The 19,593-nt window shown below is 38.8% G+C and overlaps 1 protein-coding gene across 2 annotated transcripts in view; it reads left to right on the plus strand.

Annotated features, from left to right (window-relative positions):
* Positions 1-19,593, plus strand: part of GABBR2 (gamma-aminobutyric acid type B receptor subunit 2) — an 818,519-nt gene that overhangs the window by 421,605 nt on the left and 377,321 nt on the right. For both annotated transcript variants that reach the window (XM_072597481.1, XM_072597480.1), the window contains exon 3: positions 1,014-1,184. In XM_072597481.1, coding sequence (XP_072453582.1) covers positions 1,014-1,184 — 171 coding nt within the window. The remainder of the gene's footprint in view (positions 1-1,013; positions 1,185-19,593) is intronic.

Raw genomic sequence — 19,593 nt, forward strand, 5'->3', positions numbered from 1 at the left:
TAACTAAGCACAGAGGAAATAAAGATGGAAATGAAACAATTCCTGCTCTCCGGGAGCTTTTACTCTATTACCTAGTCCAACCTCCTTAGGGAGGAAACTGGACCAGAAAGGGGAGAAGTGATTTAAGGTCAGACAGGCAGTAATTAGCAGTAATAAAAGTCATCCTCAGGTTCTCTGACTCACAGTCAAGCACGCTTTCTACCACCCTTGAGGATAAGTTGCAGTCGAATTTTGAAATGTAGAAGAGGGGACTTGCTGTTCATCAAATGGACCCAGTCTTCTCAGCAAACTAGGAAGCAAGGTTATCGCTTGAAAATCATCCAGCATTTGAAGGTTTGGGGAAAGTAGAACACATTTGATACAGTCACCGTGGGGGATGAGATAAGAAGTCACCTGGAGATGAAGAAAAGAATTACTGAAGTGGTGAAGGTCATGCTGAGCTTCGATCTTGTAGCAGAATTTGAAGTGGCCCCAGCCAGCAGAGTTTGGTGACTTTCTCCAGCAGCTCTTAATAGACTGGAAAGAGGAAGAGAGAAAGCAAAGAGTAGAATTTGCCTAAGGATGGAAATTAGCCAGGAGGTGATGAGCTTTGTCAAGTTAAAAACAACTCTCTGAATGTTTCTCCTTCTCTGTGTGTGATTAAAGTCCTTATATGCCTCAAGAAGCTAAGGCTATTGTGTCATGGAATCAGGCTAAATAGAATTATACTTCACCAGTATACTATATAATATACAGTATAAGACACCAGTCTTAAAGTCAGAAGATCTGGTCCAGCTCCTACTCCTGATTTTTAATAGCTATGTGACAAGTCACTTCTCAGAGCCTCAGTTTCCTCATCTGTAAAACAGGGATAAAAATACTTGCACTGCCTACTTCATGAAACTATTGTGAGGGAAACAGTCTGAAAATCTTATGGTTCAAAATAATAATATTAGTGTTATTCTATCTCTTAAGCTGAATATAGCTGCTTTGAGCTCATCCTAAGAGAAGTATTTTCTGATTTTTTTTTCCAGCTTTCATTCGCAGCCACCACACCAGTCCTAGCTGATAAGAAAAAATATCCTTATTTCTTCCGAACTGTACCATCAGATAATGCTGTCAATCCTGCAATTTTAAAGTTGCTAAAATATTACCAGTGGAAACGGGTGGGAACCCTAACCCAGGACATCCAAAGATTTTCTGAGGTAAGATCTTTTTAGTGGGCTTATGGATTCTTCTCTCAAAAAAATTTATTTTTATCAATTTTATATCCTTTTGTATTGCTTAAAGGTCAATAGTTTGGTCTAACTTAGGTGACCTTCTAATACAAGGTGTGCACCTATGTGTTCTCTTAAAATACTTTCTAGATTAAGTTAACTATCGGATTATTTTGTCTACAAAAAATGTTGAGGAATTAACTGGTGAATATTACCAGTGAAAACTGTACAATTAAGACAATTCAAGATGAAAAAAAATCTTCTTGCTTTCAAATGTACTTTTTGAGACTCCAAATTATCTAGATAATTACCATCACACTCCAATTCTCTTTACCTTTGCTTCCAACACCATTGCAATTGTTTAGAATCACTTGCTTCCTCTTTCTAGAGGGGAGAATATGGGTGTGGATCACTGTATGTAATGTCAGATATTTTTTCAACGTGCTGGTTAGTTCTGATAAATGTTTTTCTTCCTCTTTTTCTTTATAGTAAGGGATAGATCTCTGGGGGGTTGGGGTTATAATACAATGGGAAATAAGGTGATGTAAAAACAAATCAACAAAATTCATATAAAAAAACAAAAACATCTCTAGCTTTCACTAAAAGATGTTAAGTGAATGCTTCCTCTAACAAAAAAATATCAAGAAGACTTGGAATCAGGAGGTCACCACGTGTTCCTATTTCTAGCAACTCATAAAGCATAAATCTTCTCTTCCCGTTGTTTTTCCAACTTGTGATACTGGCAGTTAGAGGAGCTAAGGAAAGACTGTCCTATGTGGAAAAGACCAAGAGAAGATAAAAACTCAAGCTTAGAAAAATTTGAGAATGGCTGCCATGATTTCTTTAAAAAATGAAGTAGAAGAAAAAGCAAAGAAAAGTTTGTGCATCTGTCTGGAAAGAAACTAGACTTTTTTAACCTACATATGTGATTCACACAATATGAGAAACTCTCAGTGTGGAAATTCCCTTACCAACATAGAAGGGCAACTCACCAGCAGCTTATAGTCTTGGAGAATCATTTGACGTTTCCATGGTCAAAGAGCTAATATGTATGAAAGGTAGGACTTGAACCCATATATTCAAGATCCCACTGTCTCACATTGTCTCTAAGAATAGACTAATTGGCTGTTTTATTTTTAATACATAAGGAAGGGCAGTTACAGTAAGATGGGACAAGTACTGAATGGGGAAATAGGAGATCTAAAATCTAAAGTCCCAATTTTTCTACTAATTAGTTGTATGACCATGGGGCAAGTGAGTTACCACAATACAATCTTTTGATCATACATTTAGAGCTTGAAAAGACCTTAGAAGACAGCTAGATAGCATAGTGAGTAGAGCTTGGAATCAGGGAGACAAATTCAAATCCAACCTTAGATTCTAGCTGTGTGACCTTGGATGAGTCACTTAACTTCTCTAAGTCTCAGTTTCCTCATCTATAAAATGAGGTAACTGATAAAACCTAGCTCCCAGGGTTGTTGTCAGGATAAAGGTAAAATAATCTTTTGTAAAGTGCTTTGCAAAGCTTAAAACCCTGTGTAGATACTACCCATTATCTTCATCATTATTTTTATAACCTAACCCCCTTGTTTTATAGCTAAATCCCACAGAGCTTCAGTGTCATGTCCAAAGCCCATGTCCAAAGGTTATGAGCAGCAGAGCCACAATTCAAATCCAAATTGTCTGACTCCTCATCCAGGACTCTTCACTATACCACCTTCTAACATCCCTTCTAGACCTAACATTCTCTAATCTTAAATATCTCAAAAGGATGAGAGATGCCCTGTGACATCCTGGTAAAACTAATAGACTCAGGAGTCAGAAGACATGTATTCTACTCTCAGCCTTGCCACCTACCAATTGTATGTATGACTATGGGCAAGTAATTTAACTCCTCTCAAACAATTTCCTCTTCTGTAAAAATGGAGATCATTATACCTGCTCTGTCTACATTGCTGGAATGCTACATAAGAGTCAAAGGAGATAATAGATATAAAATGTTTTGGGAACTATAAAGCGCTTCATCTAGATCCCAACTAGGGCAAATAATGAATCTCTTGAAGTGGTCATCTATTCTAATTAGTACTATATATTTCCATCGGGCTCAAAACAGTTACCATATCTTACATAAGTATAATTTCAAATAATACAGATTCAAATTCATGAAATCACTTCAGGGGATTCATTTATTGTTTGCACTAATTGAGACATAGCTAGTGTATAGTTGTAAGGTAGTATTAACTGGAGTAAAGTATTTCTCATCATCACTACCACTGTTATTAGCATGCCTTTGTGTTCCTTGACTCCCCAGAAGGTAGGAAGGGGTCAGACAACTTGAACTGTCTCCCACAGTAGGACTGACTCATCATCAGCTGAGAAGGAGGCTCCTGTCAGGAAAGTCACTGTTCTATGGGGAGGGGGGGGGAAGAAAGTGAAAGTTTGGGGTTGTTTCAAACGTAAAACAAGAAAGAGTAGAATCATTTCCCATATTACCAGATTTTTACCCAATAATGTCATAAGTACTTCTTTACTTCCAGACAAAACATTTCCCCATGGCCACATGGACATAGGCTAAATAGATCAGGAAACTTCCTACTTTCTGTGTTAGTGCACAGATAATCAATAATAATCATAATTGCACATATATAGCTATTTCAGGGGCATGGTCTTATTTGATTCCAGTAACCTGTGAGGTAAGTATGACTGATGTAGAAAATGAAATCTCAAAGAGGTAAAGCAATATAGCCAAAGTCATGGAGTGAAGATGAGAGAGAGAGAGAGATGAAAAATGAGAGGACAAATGAAGGAAGAGGGAAGGAAGGAAGGAAGGAAGGAAGGAAGGAAGGAAGGAAGGAAGGAAGGAAGGAAGGAAGGAGGGAAGGAAGGAAGGAAGGAAGGAAGGAAAAGGAAGGAAAGAAGGAAGGAAGGAAAAAAGGCAAGAGACAGAAAATTTATTAAAAACTTACTTATTCTAGGTACTCTGCCAATCACAAGAGTTATAAATGCAAGCAAGACAGTCCCTGCTCTCAAGGAGCTATTGTTCTAATGAGAGAAGACAACACATGCTCTGGAGCGCAGAGAGGCAACAATGTATATAATCTGGAGTAAAGATATACAACCCCTGAATCTGGAATATAAGGCTCACCAATCAGAACTCAGAACTCAGAAGTTCCAGGCCTTCTGACTCCTCCCCCAGTACATTTTGCTGACACTGCATCTATTTGAAGCATGACGTTATGGATAGGAGTCAGGAAAGACCTGGATTCAAATGCTGCCTCAGATAATTTCTAACCATGTGACCCTGGGAAAGTCACTCTGTGCCTCCATCTCTCCATTCAAAAAATAAAGAGTCAAAAAAATAAAGGTCAAAAAATGACCTCTAGGATCCTTTCCTCTCTAAGTGCATGCTCCTGTAATACTCTACCTGAGTAAATTATGAAAAACTCTGTAAATGTCCTTCTGTCTACCTGGCTTCCTCCTAACGCTTGGTTAGCATTTCCTACTTAGCAGGACCAGGGCTTTTTTCTCTGTTTTTTGATGGAAAGCCTCTTCTCCTTGGGACAGGATGTATTCTGGTGCTATTGCTGGCAAATATTCTGCTTTTAAATCTCAGTCCAGCTGACTCCTCTTAATTCTCCCAGTTCTTGGCAGAATTCCTCCTGATGACTGGGCTTGATCATTGAAAGGCAGATGTTGGAAGCTTTCCAGAAAGTAACAGCTTTTCTTGACTGGAAATGAAATTGGATTCTTTTATGAAACTGGTCAGTCAACAAAGTCATGCTGTTCTACTCCAGGGCACTTAAACAGGAAAAAAATGTGAAGTTTAGGGGGGGACATGCCCTTCAACATAGGTTTGATGTCTGAAGGCTGATGTTTTATTTTAGCCTCAGGTGGGCTACATCACAATTTATTCTGTGACCCCATTGCATTGACTGGTCAAGTTGAAATGGTGGTGAGTTTTCCACTGGTCTGTGCCCTGGCATTAAATACCATTTTTCCCTTTGCATTCATTCTTTAAAGCCCCCGAAATTCCTCTGGAAATATCCACAAAGGAAAAGGCTAATTTTCTTACTTGTCCATTTTTCAGTCCTTAGAAAGGACTGGATAATTCCAAGACCAGTAGTACTATGATCTATGTGGATTATGGGAAAGAAAGGTCAAAGAAACCTAAGTTGTTCCAGACCTGGGATCTATACTGAATAAATCAGAACTCATGGGAAACTCCCCAAATATTTGCATTTCTTGGATATTGTCCATAGGGAGAATTTACATCTATCTATCCAGGTCTGTTAGGGTGTTGGAGTAACTCAGAAGTCAATCATTCAACCAACAACCTTCTACCAAAAATGACTCTCAGAGGAGTATCAGAGGCAGCCAGTGTCTGAGACTGGACTTTAACTCAGGTCTTCCTGACTGCGGGGCTGGTACTTTACCACTACCTTTCTAGTCTTAGCTCACACCACTCCTTTTGTTCCAGTTAAAATGGACTATGCACTTTCTTTAAACATGTTCCACCTTTTTCTACTATCATGGCTTAAATCACATCAGGGCTAGGAACTATTGTGACTGCTAATCCCTACCTGAAAGAAGTTTTCTCTTACTGGGGACTCCTATAATGACGTCACTTTTCGTTTTCTCTTATCATCCCCATCCAAATACTTTCCGCTGTTTCTTCTCTCATATTCACGTATTTCTTCACTGGTGTGCACATAAGGTGTGAGAATTTTAAAATAGTGATACCCTCTTTTACATGTGACTTATGGAATACTGTTAATTTATAGCCACACCTATCATTCAAAGCATTCCCCTCCCCCCCCTTTCTCTTAGAACTGCTCCTTTTGAACAAAGCATAGCCTTCAATACCAGCCATGAGCCCTGACACTCATGGTTTTGGTCATGCTTGTAAGACCATCCTATCATCTTTGTTTTAGTTATTTAAATTCACTATGTTTGTTATCCACATTTCTACACATGGGTACCTATTTCTGTGTAGCTTTCACTGAAGAACTGTGAAACATCACATTATATGTCATCTTGCTTTTTATAGATCACATCTGCTGGCCTTCATAGGATATGGATTCAGAGACTTATCTAGGCATTTTTCTCCCTCCCCCTCAGATTTCAGTCTAAGGCTTCAAGATCAGGCTGGTGAGTCTCTTGCCAAAAAGGTTTCTCTCATTCTTGTTGAAGTAACCCCCTTTTCCAAACTCTACCATGACAAAACATGGTCCACAAAATCAAATTCTGCTCTTAGACATCATCTACAGAGTTAGCTGTTTACTTTCTAGGTCTTTCTTTCTCTTCCAAATTCACGGCTTCAGCTGACTCTTTAGGGATGTGTCCATACCTGGGTTTGGTATAGAGCTGAGCCTATAAAGATAGAAGTTAAGTAGGTATACTTGACAGACTTACAGGCTTAGCATAGCACACAGAAAACAGTGATACCGCTGAATTAAGGAAGTATGCAGATAGCTGCTATCGCCACTTCTGGGGAAGGCACCAATCTCTCTTTTTAAGTTTTTTTAATTGTGTTATTTATTTTTCAATTAAGAAGCATTTGTTTTCTCCCTCACCTACTTTCTCTCCCCACCATTAAAAAAGAAAAGCCTTTGTAACAAATGTGTATAGTCACACTCCAACATTGGCCATGTCAAAATATGTATCTATGTCTATTTAAATATACATTTATATATGTATATATTATATATACTTTGTATATGCACATATAATTTGTAGATATAATTTTACATGTATGTATAATTTTATATGTATATAAAATTTATGTGTATATAATTTTTAATGTGTATATATGTATGTGTGTAAGTATATGTGTGTGTGTATATACATATGTATATATGTATGTGTGTATATATACATGTGTATATATATACTGTATGTATATGTATACATATGTATGTACGTGTGTGTGTATATATACGTATATAAAATTTTGCATCTTGAGTTTGCTGCTTTTCTGTCAAGTGGTAAAACACTTCTAGGGCTGTGAGGTAGTGCAGTGGATAGGCACTGATGTGGAGTCAAGAGGACCTGAGTTCAAATTTGACCTCTGACACTAGCTGTGTGAACCTGGGCAAGTCAGTTAATTCCACTTGCCTTGAAAAAGAGGTAATATGCTTCTTTTGTTGATTATCTATAAACACAGTTGGTTTTGTGTCGATCAGAGTTCTTAAATCTTTCTAAGTTGTTGGTCTTTTACAAATGCTTTTGTTATTGTATGAAAATTATCCTGGTTTTGTTCATTTTGCTGTGAATCAATTCATACAGTCTTCCCCCGTTTCCCTGAAATTGTCACCTCCATCATCTCTTACGGCACAGTAGTATTACGTTACATTCCTACGCCATTCCCCAACTGATGGATACCCCCTTAGTTTCCAGCTCTTTACCACCCCGTACAGTCACTATAAATATTTTTCCTCTTTTTTTGAACTCTTTGTGATATAGTCATAATAGTGGTTTCACCATCTCTAAAGATACGCATAGTTTAGTGATTTTAAAGGATAATTCCAAATTTCTGAGAATCCAGAATGAACTAGCCTGTCTCTCCTAGTGTGATGGCCAGCAGCCAGCACATAAAGCAGAGAAAAGCAGAATTCTCACCGTTGTTGTTTGAGAGCTAGTCTTAATCATGTTGCCCACTTAGGATAGTGTTTAAGAGAGAGAAAGAGATTAAATAGGACGTCATTTTGGTAAATCGGTCTGGCTGCTATGGTTATGTGTTCTGGGATTGGGGAGAGATGTTCCCTTTGTATCTGTGACTGTATTTCATTCTGTAACCTTCTATGCAGGGCCACGTGCAGACAACACCAAAGATACTGGTAGTCTTTATCACAAGACTGACCAAGGCTGCATTATTGAAAGCAACCTATTGTCCCTACCCTACCTCTGAGTGTTTGTTTGTCTTTGGTCTAAGGTTATGGAATCTCAATACATGGGGAGTGATGGGAGAAAGGCAGGTCATTACAGGTAGCCTTATGAATTTCTCTTCTCTATTTGATGGGTATTTCTGTACAAAGACAGACTATCCATCTGCAGGAATACCATCTCCCCATCCTAAAAGTGGTAAGGAGTGGATAGAACACTAACTCTAGACTAAGAAGATCTGGGTTCATATCTTGCCTCTGATGTTTGCTCCCTGTGTGATCATTAAACCTCCCTAGGCCTATGTCTTCACCCGTCAGACTTGAAGGCTTCTGAGGTACCTTCTGGATCTATGATTCTATGTCTCATTTTAAGTTCTGACAAATCTGTTCTCTCTAGAGTTCTTTGTATGACTCCTCATAGCTGCCCTTCTCCTTTCCAATATATTCTTATAATACGTTACAGCAGTACAATATGTATCGATTACCTTTTAGTCTGGCTGCTTCCTGAGGATGGATAAGCTGTCCTCCAACCACAGCGTAGAATGGGTTACTCCGGAGATTTCCTGGAGCCAGATAATCCCATGTGTAGTGTAGGGATTCTTGTTCATTTCTTTCACAGATTAAGACATTTCCTCATCCAAGCGTCTTGTCATTAGATTTAATGTCTGCCTGAACTTTGAACCTACAATCTTCCTTAGCACTGTGTCCCCCCAGACTCTTATAGATCTGTTCACAATCATATGCAGTAATGATAAAAAATAAAAATAACTGACATTTATAAAGCATTTTAAGGTTTACGAATTCTTTATATATGCTATTTCAGCCTCAAAACAACCCTCTAATGTAGATGTTATTAAAATTACTATCCTCACTGTACAAACAGAGAAACTGAGATTTGGGAAGGTTAATTGATTATCCTAGGATTATATAGTTAATAAGGGTCTAAGGCAAGTGTTGAAGCCAAGTCTTTCCTAGCTATAAGGCCAGGGTTCTATCCATTACACTATACTGCTCAGAACTGCAGAAGAAGTCAATTTCAAGATATAGGATTAATCAGGAAAGATCTTGGTTCTAGCACCTTGTTATGTTCAAAATTATTGTTGCTGTTTATCCTTAGTACTTGAAGAGAACGGATGACATCACTAGCATGATGTGCATGAATTAGATTTAAGAGAGGAAGAGGTGCACAGTCATGAGCCTCACTCTCCCTTCCAGAATCATCCAAGTCCGATAGCAAGACAAAAGCCAAGATGACTGCTGATGGCCCAGGATGCAGTAGATGACCTTGGCCTTTGTAAATTAAGGTCTTTGGTTTGGGGGAGAGGTCCAAAGAGCCAGCGGAAGCAGTCATGCTAGTCTTGTATAGAGAAGGCAATCTACATAGCCTGAGTATGGTATAGTTCACATTTCTCAAGCACTTTACGAAATATACGATGTGTTTTACAAAGTCAAGTAAGGAAAGTAGTGCGATATAATTATCTCCATTTTACAGAAGACAGAATTGAGACTTGGCCCGAGATCACAAAAATAGTAAACATCAAATTCAGAATTCAAACTCAGGTGTCCCGATGACCAAGTTCAGAACTCTTGACCATTAGGGAACTTTTTCACTTTTCTTGATTTGCATGGCCAATTCAAGAAACCTAGGAACATCTCTGTCTGGCATCTCCAAATCAGCTGTTGCCTCCCCTTACCAGCCTTTGGCCCTCAATATTCCAGAAGTTTTATAGAAGAAAAAGAAACCATCTTCTGTAGATGACCTTTTTTTTCTTTTTCTTTTTTCCTTTCATTATAGCAAAATAAAACTACACTGCTGGTGAAATAGACCCAGCTTAATGGGTATAGAAGGATCGTTTATTGCTAATATTATTTTAAATAATTTATGTTTTAAATAATAAATAAAATAATATTTTGAGATAAATATTAAGTTATCTGATTCTCACAATGACCCAGCAAAGAAACTATATACTGTGATCCCCATTTTGCCCATGAGAAAATGAAGTTTTTCTTCAGAAAGTTTCAATGGTCAGCTCATGAGAGTCTGTTAGGTTTCAATTCAATTCAATGAATTTAATTTACTCAATATTTATTAAGTTCCTACAATGTACCAGTCACTGCACTAAACAGTAAGTAAAAGAAAGGCAGTTCTTGTCCTCAAGAAGCTTACAATGTCATGGGGGGAAAGGAAGTTGAGAAGCAAGTTGGGGAGGACGAGGAGCATTATGTGCCCTGGAGTCAAAACTGAGCAGAGCTGTCAAAGAGAAAGGGAAAGTTCAGCTCAGAGCCCTCTGTAAAGGAAGGCTTTGGGAGGAGTTTATTGCTCTGCCCTCCAGCCCTCCAATCAGGGGGTAGGGGCCACTGAAGGAGAAGGGGTTTTAATCCCAGATCTTCCAGGCTATAAGGCTAATGTGCTATTCCCCATGACACTTTTGTCTCTAAAAGTCTATGGTAAGCTGTAATGGAGGAAGAAGGGGGAGGAGGGAGGAGGGAGAGGAGGGAGGAGGAAGAGAAGGGGCGGGAGGGAACAGGGTAGGGGGGTGGGAGGGGTGGAGAGGAGGGAATGGAGGCTGCCTTTGGTGACAGTCATTGCCTTTCAGCTAATGGCCATACAATCAATTGGTTCAGCCATGCAGCAAAGCAAATAAGAATTTAATAACAGTATCCAGCATTTACCTAACTCTTTAACATTTGCAAAGCGCTTCACAAATATTAACTCATTTCATCTTCATAACAACCCTGGAAGGCAGGTGTTAGTATTAGCTCCCATTTTCTATATAAGAAAATAGGTTGGAAAAACAGCCAGTGATTTGCCCAGGGGTCACACAGCTAAGCATCTGAGGTTGGATTTGCACTCAGATTTTCATGAGTGGAGGTCCAGCGATCTATCTGCTATACAGCACTTGGACCATTTCTTGATGTGTAGGTTTTCTTTATTTTTTTTACTATGTAGACAGGATTTTGGTTCATAACTAGGATTTTGGTGTTAGCTATTACTGATATATTATGTATATAACTATTACTGTATATGTAGCTATTATAGCTAATATATATTAGATTATAGATATAGATACACATTATATATGTATACAGCTAATAGATATATTATATATGGCTATTACATATATAGCCATTATAGATATATATCTATATATACATGTGTGTAAATACATAAATAATGTAGATATAAATCTATACAGATAGGGTTTTGGTTGGTTTCGTTTTTACTGTTTCTCATGAGCTGATCTTAGGAGGTCACTTCGTTTCCTCATCAGAGAAATGGGTGTGATAAATAATACTCGTATGCCTTGGGAATTGCCCAAGACTCCTGGAAACCCAAGCTGGTAGCAAGGAGAGATGACAGAAGTCTTGGCAAAAGGGATAATCATCCAAAAGGAGAAATCATTGATGGTAGATGGCAATCAGCTCTCTCCTGCCAGCTTGCCAGAAAAGATGCAACTCCCTATGAGATCATAGATTTAGAGCTAGAAAGGACCTTTTGGGTCATCTAGTCCAACCCTCTTATTTCGTAGTTGAGGAAACTGAGACTGAGAGAATTATCCAAGGTGACACAAAGAAGAAGAGGCAGAACTGAGATTCAAACCCAGGTCCCATAATTCCCAAACCAGAGCTGTTCCCACTGACAGAGAACTTAAAAGCTTTTTCTGGGCTTTCCTGGGGAAATTGTCCTCCCTACTCTCAATCTCCAGAGGGAGAAAAACAGCCTTGCTACAAAACTGCAAGTAGCAATGCCAAGAAGAAAGAGAAAAAGGGAAAGAGAGGTAGCTACCTCCTCTCTCCTGAAGTGACCAGGTAAAGGCAAAAACTTAAGAATATCCTAAGTCAAAAGAAATCTCGAGGTGATGTAGTAGTTAGAATGTTGAACTTAAAATGTTAAAGACCTGAGTTCAAATCCTATCTTGCATACTTACTAGCTGTATGACCCCAAGAAGTCACATAACTGCTCTCAGTCACAATTTCCTCATCTGTCAAACAGGGATAAGAAGAACATCCACCTCACAGAGCAGGATCCACAGGATCAAATGAGATAACATATGGAAAGTGCTTTAGAAACCTTACTAGGCTTTATAAATGCTAGCTATTCCTATCATTCAAACTAAATCTGACTGAAAATTAGCATTATGAAACACAGGAGTGATGATTATTCATGTGAAGGTTTCTATCTTGGTTTTCCCCCTTTCTATAAAACTCCTCTGGAATATTGAGGGTGGCAGGCCAACAAACATAGGTATTGACCTCAGTACATTGGGAGGTCCAGACAGATTTCTCTGGATTTCTTGAGTTGGACACATAAACCAAGACAATTTCCCCAGTTGGAACCTTTGAGTCATGGGAAGTTCTGGCACCAAGGTTAGGAGGCCAATTCACAGAAGCATGGAGCAGGGAATCTCATCAACCTGTGAAGGGTCACCACACCTCCCTTGGTGGGGGATGAAAGGAAAAGCATAGATTTTCTCCAAATGGCCACTGAGTTTGACCGCAACACCCTATACTCATATTGACTGTGAAACAGTATCCCTCACCCTTCCTCTGTCCTTAGACATCTGGATGCTGAGGCGCCAGCCATCTCAGGATCTGGGAGACTCTGAGCATGATCTCTGATGCTGAATCCTTTAGAACAATTTATTTTTGAAAGGTTAGGAAAAATAAAAGATCACATGAGCTACAGCCATTCTGTCTTAAAGTTTTCTCCACAGGGAAATCTGCAGATTCTAATGCTATCAGGATTTCTGTTGAGAAAACCTGCCTGCGAAGAACTGGCCTTTATGGCCTAAAAACATTCAGGAAGCTATGTAGCTAAAATTCTGGTTTTCTGAGGGTTTCTTTACCTTTCTGATATTTCAGATGTCCTATTAAGTCATTGAGAATTCAGAATATAGCATGAATTAATTGAACCCTAATGAGGTTATCTATATCTCCTGTTAGATTTCAGCAGTGTGCTGAGTACAACGAGAGGAAGCAATAATTATTTTAAAAATGGAAACCTTGGATTAATTTTCTAGCGGGTTTTGAATTTGGTGTGCCAGTAGTTGTGATGTTTTGCTAATCACAATGACAGCTCGTACTACTTTAGTGCTTTATGTTTTGGGAGATACTTTCCTTAAAACAACCCAGAGAGACTGATAGGGCAGTATTATTAACATGCCCATTTCACTGATGAGGAAACTGATGCCCAGAGAGTTGACGTGACTTTGAATAACTGAGTTAGTGAAGTAGTTGGGTCTGCAGTGCAACCCAAGTCTACTGATTCCTAAGTCCAGGGCTTTTTTCACTACACCCAGTGCTCTGTTTGGGAAATGAGCATTGGGGAAAATCTGGGAATCTTTTCATAGGTTCAGACAGTCTGAAATGGGTCCACAAGGAGAAAATCTTACATTTCTGTAGCATTTTAACATTTACAAAGAGAGGCAACATGGTCTAATACAGAGAGAGTCAGAAAGACTTGGGTTCATGTCCTATGTAAGACACTAGTCCAGGAGACCTTGGGCAAGTCATTTAACTTCTTTGAGAAGACTTATCTACTACTTAGATATAAAATGTAAATGTGTATGTGCCTCTGTGGATAGATAGATATAGCCATTCCAACTGGCTTTAAGTTTTCTCCACAAGAAAATCTCCAGATTCTAATGCTACTGATGTTCAGAAAATCTGCCTGCAGAGAGTGATCTGTGTGACCTAAAAACATTCAGGAAACAATGTAGCCTAAAATTGTTCTGCTGAGGACCTATATATACACATACACATATGTCTGCTTGCGTGTATGTGTGTGTTTAAATATGTACATATGATGTATGTATATGTATATATGCATTTGTTGGTGTTCAGTCATTTCAGTCATGCCCAACCCTTCATGACCCCACTTAGGGTTTTCTCAGCTGAGATACTAGAGTGGTTTGCCATTTCCTTCTCCAGCTTATTTTACAGATGAAGAAACTAAGGCAAACGGAGTTATGTGACTTGCCCAGGGTCTTACAGCTAATTAGTGTCCCAGATTTCAGCTCAGGAAGATGAGTCTTCCTGACTCCAGGCCCAACAATCTATCCACTCCGCCGCCCTACCTGCCCAGTTATATTATTAAGATAAATGACACACTTTCTTTATGACAACACTATGAAATAGGTTGTGCATGTGTTAGTATCTCAATTGGACAGAAGAAGACATTGAAACTCGTAGGGGTTATTTGATTTGCCCAAGATCACACAGCTAGTGATTGTTAGAATCAGAATTCAAACCCAAGTTTCCAGCCTGCAAGCAAATCCAGTGGTATTTCCAACTACAGCATGTTTTCTCTTTGTGTAATGGATGTTGTAAACAACGTGTGAATCTTGCAAAAAAAAAATCAGTCATTCTAGATAAATTCATTGAAAGAAATGGGTTCATGATGAAGCAGAATTTGTTGCTTTAACCATGTTAATGGTGCTGGGTCACTAAGAACAACACGGATGCAGCCTTGGTCCACTAGAATAGAGGTACCATGACAAACTCAGTGACTGGTTTTCCTGCATCGTAATTTTGTTGGTTCCCTGGTCAGACATGGCCACTACAGTCTCACCATTTTCAGAGCTGCTCATTTATAGAATTTTGTTTATTTGGAAAACACTTTTGATATTCAATAACTTGCTTTTTCCTAATTTCCCAATATTCTGTTATTGTCAAGAGCATACCATCCTCCCAGTCACTCAGACTCAAAACCTGGGTATTATCCCTGACTCACCAGTCCCTCTCACCCAATTATATCCAATCTGTTGATAAGGTCTATTAATTGTATCTTCACATCTCTTGTATAAGCCCCCTTCTCTTCTCTGACACTGCCATCTCCCTAGTTTGGGTTCCCATCACCTGCTGGTTGGTCTCCTTGCCTCAAGTCTCTCTACATTCAATTCCTTCCTCCCCTCTGCTACCAAAGTAACCTTCCTAAACCATGGATCTGACCATGTTAGGTCCCTAATCAATAAACTGTTTGTCCCTACAATTGTCCCTACTACCTTCAGGACAGAGTATAAAATTCTGTTTGACTTTTAAATCCTTCCATAAGGCTTCATAACACCTTCATTAGAGACAGCTAAGTGACACAGCAGATAGAGCACTCTTGGGCCTGAAGTCTGGAAGATCCAAGTTCAAATCCACCCTCAGACACTAGCTCTATGACCCCAGACAAGTCATTTAACATACAGAAGTATACCTCAGTTTCCTTATCCAGAAATAAGGATGACAATAATACCTACCTCTCAGAGTTGTCATAAAGATAAAATCAGGCAATTGTAAAGCACTTTGCAAACCTTAAAGTGTTATTATTCATAGCCTGGTCCCTTTCTATCTTTCCAGTCTTCCTATTCACTCTCACTCCTCTTCCTGTACTCTATGATTCAGCAACACAAGCCTTCTTGCTACTCCTTGCACAAGACACTACATCTCCTCACTTGGTACATCTTCACTGGCTGTCCTCCATGCCTTGAATCCTCCCCCCACTCACTTCTGCCTCCTGCCTTCTCTCAGTTCCTTCACGTCTTAGCTGAAATCCCACTTTCTACGAGAAAACTTTCCCTGTTCCCCTTAATGCAACATTCTTCCCTCTGAGATTGACTTTCAGTTATCCTGCCTGTATCTCACTCGTAGTTGTTTGCATATTGTCTCCTTTAGATCACAAGCTCCTCCAGAGCAGAGACATTGTTCACCTTTCTTTGTCTCCCTAGCATATAACAGGTGCATAGTAAATGCTCCTTGACTTGACATAACAACCCAGTGAGAGGGATAATATAAGCAAGCAATCATTTTACAGATAATGAAACTGAGAATCTAAGAGGATGAGAGACTTTAATTCAAGCTATTAATGTAAGAAGAAAAGGACAGAGAATAGACCGAAAAACAAACATCTACAGGGACAGCATTTCTTATAGAAACAGACATCTCCTCTGTGTATCTATGGTCCAGTGGTTCTTCTGTCGTCTTTAGAGCCATTTCTCTTTCTTCATGAGCATACTGGGAGCTGATGTTTAATTGATGCAAAGCAGTCACTAGAACAAGGAAACCAAAAGAAACTAGCCAGCAAACACTGCATCTCCTTGCCAAGTGGAAATGACAGCACATAAGGGTCACATTGGTTTAGAATACACAAATTTATTTTTGGAGTCTTATGGAGAAGGATGGTGAAAGATTATGAAGGGCATCACTTCATGAAACATCAAGAAGTAGTGTAGGGGGCAGGAAAAAGGTGATTGCAGAAAGTTTAGCTTAAGGCTTGATTAACTTGGATCATTCCAAGAGCATTTAAAGGTAACACTGTAAGGACAACACACAGACTTTCAGAAAATAGCAACAATTATACATCAAACTGTTTTCTTCGGTGATGATGGGTTTATATCAGAGTCCCTACTACAAGTCATGAAGAAGTAGAATAAAGGGACAAAAATGAACTGCTGGACCCACATATACATAGGAGATCTGTCCTGGATGGCATTGAGTTTGGGGGGTATCCATCAATCTATTCTCAAGATATCTAAAATGATGGGAGATATGGAATACCTGGAAGAAATCATAGGTGGTATTACTTCCCCCCAAAAAAAGGTGTATCAATATATTCTGACCCAAATAATTATTTTCCCACCTGTACAAACTGTTTATGAGAATGATATACCCACATACTAAGGGTATTTTCAATGAATCACATCTTTATAGCCACATAATTGATTATAAATACAAAGGATATAAGATCATATTGTGTTTATTGTCATCTATAGAAAAGCATCTGATTTAGAGTAAAATTCAGCCTTAAAGGCTCTAACAAGGTGTTGCCCATGTATATGTCAATGTCATACAAAATTCCATGACAGTTATAAAAATAACTTTGGCATTGCCTCTCTCATTATTAACATCAAGCCCCTAGTGAAATAGGGAGGTTTATGCTTGCCAAGAGCATTTACAACTGTCATGGAGGATGCTTAGCACAGAATCCTCATAAAATAGGAATTCCTAGAAGTAAGAAAGTCCTCAGGAGCTCCTGTTTGTAGTTGGTATTTATGCTGATAGCATCAAGCTTTGATTGTGAAGGAGACAGAAGTTTGGCACTTAACAATCCACACAGGAAAACCAAGTTGGTGAAGAATGCCTATAGAAAACCCATGTAGCCATTTGATCAGGACTTTTATCTTAGATCAGTGCTGCAGATGGATGATGGACTGAGCCCAAAATTAAATAGAAGAAAGAGAATGGGCTAGATTGCATCTGGGAAATTGCACAGTATTTTCAACAACTCCAGATTTCTCCCTGAAACAACAATACCTCTTTTTAACACGAGTAACCTTCCACTGATGGTATGTGGCTGCAAAGCATTCTCTTAAGACACAAAATTGTACATGTGATAAAGCACAATGAAGAGGTGTAGAGTGGACACAAATAGGTTTTAGCATATTACCAACAGGTAATTGCATGAAAGTATAAAAGTTTTCATCAAAGGCATGTATAACTGGAAACCAATACGGGTCAGTCCTTTGGGAAGAGTAGACTATGGCAGATGGACAACTCCTGTGCTAGGCCAATAGCTTGTAAAATGATAAAAGACCTACAGGAAGTCCCCAACTCCATTGGGTAGACTCCCAGCTGAAAGATTATGACAAGAGCTGTACAGGATACAGAAGACTCAGATGAACCCTTCAGGTTGTGAATCTTCAAGTGGCTTGGAGTAAACCAGAATTTTTGATAAATTGGAAAGAAGCAGCTACGTGTACAATGACAGTGCGAACCATTTCCTACTTCTCCACTCTGTGTCACTGCTTTTCTCAACAGTGGTGACACAGTTGGGGAAGAATCCAGCTTTTTGTTTTCAAAAATAGGACATATTTAAAAGTATTCTGGAGGTTTCACAAATATGACTGAATTTGTTCCATATTTCTCTGAAAGATTAAAAGGTTTGGGTAGACTATTCCTGCTTGAGTGTATCCCAGTGGAAAGCTCCACAGATGGTATCTACATTGAAGGTAGTATGAAGAGGAGATCATAGGGTTTAGAGGTGAAAAGGACTTTTCAGGGAACAATTTGATCCACTTTTATGAATGAGGAAGCAACTTGCACAAGGTTATGTAAGAAGTAAGTGGCAGGATTTGAATCAGGTCTTCCTATTTCAATTCTTTTTTTTTTTTTTCATTATATCTTCCCCTGGGTATTTGGAAGGGGAGACAGACAACAAAAAGACTGTCCAGTTTGTAGGCTGGCTGCCACAGGATCACAAATGACCAACTAGGAAGCCTTGGTGGGTGTCTTGATTGTAGACACAGAAATAGGAATGGCAAGGACAGGATCCTCAAGTTTTATATTTGTTGGCGCTTATACCATCTATGAAAAACCTGAACAAAAAAAGTTTTTTAATTTTCTATGTAAAATCAAAGTGACATCACCTAGAATAACAGAAATGTATGTGGCAGTGTTTCTGGTGGGGTAACAGTGATATTACATGCAGTATTCCCAGCTAGCACACTCAGCTCAGTATATGCTCTGAAACTTAGCGATTTAGAGTTTACTGAGACACTAAAAAGTTAAGTGACTTGCCCTGTCACACAAGCAATATATATGTATGTGGATGGCTTCTGAGATGCCTTTTCCAATTCTCTGCCTATCTACGATGCAGGTACATATATTCATGTGTGTATAGAGAGAGACATATATATGACTGGTATATACAAAAATGACTAAATTTGTCCCATATTTCTATGGAGAGATAGAGAGACAGAGAGATACAGAGACTTGATCCATATCTTCCTGACTCTAAGTTTTTTCTCTATCCACTAGGTCAGGAGGCTCCTCTTCATGGCATAAAAAAAAAATCATCATATTTGAATTTTATTTCAAATAAATATTTCAAGTGAGTTTTGTTTTTAAGGTCAACAAAGTAGCTATAAAATGTGTTGTCCAAGAGGTAGTTAAGTGGTGCAGTGGATAGAGTTCTGGGCCTGGAGTCAAGAAGACCTGAGTTCAGATTCAGATGAGAAGAGAAGGAAATGACAAACTACTCCACCTTCTCTGCCATGAAAACCCTAAATGGGGTCAGAAAGACTCATCCAGGACCTACAACAACATGTTGCCTGAGCTTCTTTGAAGGCAAAGATGGTGTCTCATCTAATCTCTACAATTCCCCTGGCTGCCGATATGGTGCTTTGTATAAAATGTATACGTAATTAATTAGGAAAATGACAGAGAAAGCCAAAGAGGACCATTTCCTTGTGCCATATGAGATACTTCTGGTCATCACAGATCATACTTCTCTATGAAGTAAAATTTCTCCAGTGTAGTTGATACCTGTTGTTCTTCTGTGTGCGTACTAAATGTACATTCTTGTTTAAAGAAATAATACAGTACAGTAGAAAGAATGGATCCTGGATTCAGGGATTCTGGGGTCACACACACAGCAGCAAAACTTCTGAGTCCCTCCTTAACCAAATTAAAATATAGTTGGGAAATATTTAATAGAATAAATAAAGATATAATACAAGATAGATGATGTTAAT

Source organism: Notamacropus eugenii, chromosome 3, assembly GCF_028372415.1.
Source record: "Notamacropus eugenii isolate mMacEug1 chromosome 3, mMacEug1.pri_v2, whole genome shotgun sequence".
NCBI lineage: Eukaryota > Metazoa > Chordata > Mammalia > Diprotodontia > Macropodidae > Notamacropus > Notamacropus eugenii.